Source organism: Poromitra crassiceps (genome assembly GCF_964638095.1).
Source record: "Poromitra crassiceps genome assembly, chromosome: 10".
NCBI classification, from domain to species: Eukaryota; Metazoa; Chordata; class Actinopteri; order Beryciformes; family Melamphaidae; genus Poromitra; species Poromitra crassiceps.
In genome coordinates this window covers 47,622,580-47,625,149 of record NC_139631.1, presented here as the reverse complement: position 1 = coordinate 47,625,149, position 2,570 = coordinate 47,622,580, and the positions used below count along the sequence as shown (strand labels likewise).

At 48.8% G+C, this 2,570-nt stretch overlaps 1 protein-coding gene across 1 annotated transcript in view; it reads right to left on the bottom strand.

The window, feature by feature from the left end:
* Positions 1–743: 743 nt before the first annotated feature.
* The window catches only part of tti2 (TELO2 interacting protein 2), a 13,606-nt gene continuing 11,779 nt past the window's right edge, over positions 744–2,570 (bottom strand). Inside the window, exons 9-10 of the mRNA XM_083643925.1 lie at positions 1,966–2,122; positions 744–1,136 (exon numbers count right to left, since the gene is read on the bottom strand). Coding sequence (XP_083500051.1) covers positions 1,050–1,136; positions 1,966–2,122 — 244 coding nt within the window. The 3' untranslated portion in view covers positions 744–1,049. The remainder of the gene's footprint in view (positions 1,137–1,965; positions 2,123–2,570) is intronic.

Below are 2,570 nucleotides of genomic sequence, written 5' to 3'. Positions count from 1 at the left end.
ATCCATACTCACAATTCTCAAATGAATTATGTTACTGGAGGTGTCGGAATTAGTCTAATAAAACCAGCAGAAGCTCATTTTAAAAGCTCAGAACAAAAATGTGTTGCTAATTGAACGAATTTCCACTTTGAAGAGCACATCCCCGCAGCCGCTCCGTGAAGTGTTTCAGTGGATGACAGCCTCCAGGCTGCAGGGCTCATCGCTCTCTCCTCCTTTTAGCATCATTCTCATTAATCCCAACAGTTTACCTGCTTCTCTCTCCCCCCTTCTCCCTCTCTCTCTTCACCCGCGACGAGGGCTGTAGTGGGCTATATGCTCCCTGTGTGTCTTGCTGCACAACACACATGACATAAGGATGAGTGCAGCAACCAGTCCGCACGCAGCTGTCAGTGTTTCAATGCATAGCCTACAAACAATCCGTCTCTCGTTGTGAAACGATTTCTCCGAACTGGCATGTGTTGGACAGTAAAGAGTAACGTTAATTGATACTTTTCAATCGTCAATTAGACGCTTCATGTCTGCATCTTTGGAACACGGTAAAAACTACTGTAAATTGTTTCGTGTGTTTCATCATTCCGTGCGCGCGTATGCGTGCGTGTGCATGATGAACGTGCAGAGAGGGAGGGAGAGAGAGTGAGACTGTGAAGAAAAAGTAATGTTTTACTATCAACCACAATGATCACTGCACTAATGCACTATGCAGGGAAACAACAACAACAACATGATTATCAGGCACTCCCCAACTGATGCCACACCGTGACATTTTTACTTGCATTTGTGCCGCCCACCCACATGGTCACGTGTTAAAGGGCCCGTGCAACATTTCTTTTAACCGTTTAACTGAGAGTATTAATCGGTTAATGTTGAAACGGTTGATTATCGGTTGAATGGTTATTGGTCAACATCCCTATGTCCAACCTGGCAACCCCACCCCTTACAAGCGTCTTTTCTGGCAACGCAGCGCCAGTCAGGAAATGGCTGACGCCCGTTACGCTCCGGCTGTCGTCCGGGTTGCCGCGGCGACATCAGAGGGTTCCGGGTGTGAAGCGTCACCTCTGCGTCGCCTTGGATACCGACGCCAGGCAACTGAGCACCGCAGGGCTGACGCAACTGCTGTCTACCTGCTGCAGGAGAGGCTGAGAGAGAGAGACAGAGAGAGGGGGAGAGAGAGGGTGAGAGACAGAGGGAAAGAGAGAGCGAGACAGAGGGAGAGAGACAGAGAGAGGGGGAGAGAGACAGAGGGAGAGACAGAGGGAGAGAGAGAGTGAGACAGAGGGAGAGAGACAGAGAGAGGGTGAGAGACAGAGGGTGAGAGACAGAGAGAGGGGGAGAGAGACAGAGAGGGAGAAAGTGAGACAGAGAGAGAGAGAGTGAGACAGAAGGAGAAACAGACAGAAGAAGAGACAGACAGAGACAGGAGCAGTGTTAATTATTTTCCCACAGAGTGATTTAGATCCATTTCTAGACATTGATTAACTGTTTATTTACTTTGGGCTCGTCTACAAGATCGGCTCAGGCACGCATTGTGATTGGCTGTATGTGGGATTAATGGGTGGGCAAGATGGCTGACAGCTTTAGATGAGCTAACAAGCTAAGCTACTGACGTTATCAGACATGATAGACATTAAAAATATGAATCATACAAACATTCAATGATCATGATTCAAGTGTTACAGGACCATTTCTCATGAACATGAGCCTTACTTTTTGAAAATAAATGTTGTGAGGCCTGCAGCCTGGTGACAAGTCAGTGCATCCACTGAAATACACACTCCTCCCAGCAGGGGGAACAGCTGTCCCAGGTTGGGAGGCACAAATAGTGACGTCGCACCAACTTCGGCAGCCGGGATCGTCCATTCTAAATAGTACACTTTAATCTGGTCGGTTAACAGTTAACGAGGGTCGCCTATTGGTCAGGGGGAACAAACTAAATTAGCCCACCAGTATGTCAGCAGCGCCTCCTACCTGTACAGTGTGTGAGCAACAGCTCAGCAGAGTGAGGCAGAGGACGGTCCGCTCAGTCAGCTGCTGTCTGACTGACTCGCTCAGCTCACAGTCTGACTTCACGTCCAGCAACACACGCAACAGAGCCCGCAGCAACACACACACACGACTAGACATCCTGAGAGAGAGACAGACAGGGAGAGAGAGGTCAGTACCTTTGTTTTGTCACTAGAGGGCAGAAGTAATCTGTTCCCTGTGTCTCTGTAAGATTCTGTTGTCCCTGTGGTCAGACAGGAGCCTGGTCTGGTCCAGTCCAGTGTTTCCTGCAGCAGACATCCCATCACCTCTTTATATTACAGATCAAATGTGCTGTTGTAAGTGGCTTGGGACAAAAGCGTCTGCTAAATCAGTGGCTCCCAAATGGTGTGGCGTGAGGCCAGTCCAGGTGTGCCGTGAGGCCAGTCCAGGTGTGGCGTGGGATTTTGTGACAAGCAGCTGCCTGATGCCATCATACTAAAAGGGAACTCAGACAGCTATAGATTTGCCTTGCTAACTTTGTACTCGGCCACACTTGGCTCTAAATACTCTGTCCATATCTTGTATATTAGGGGTGCACGATCACGTTT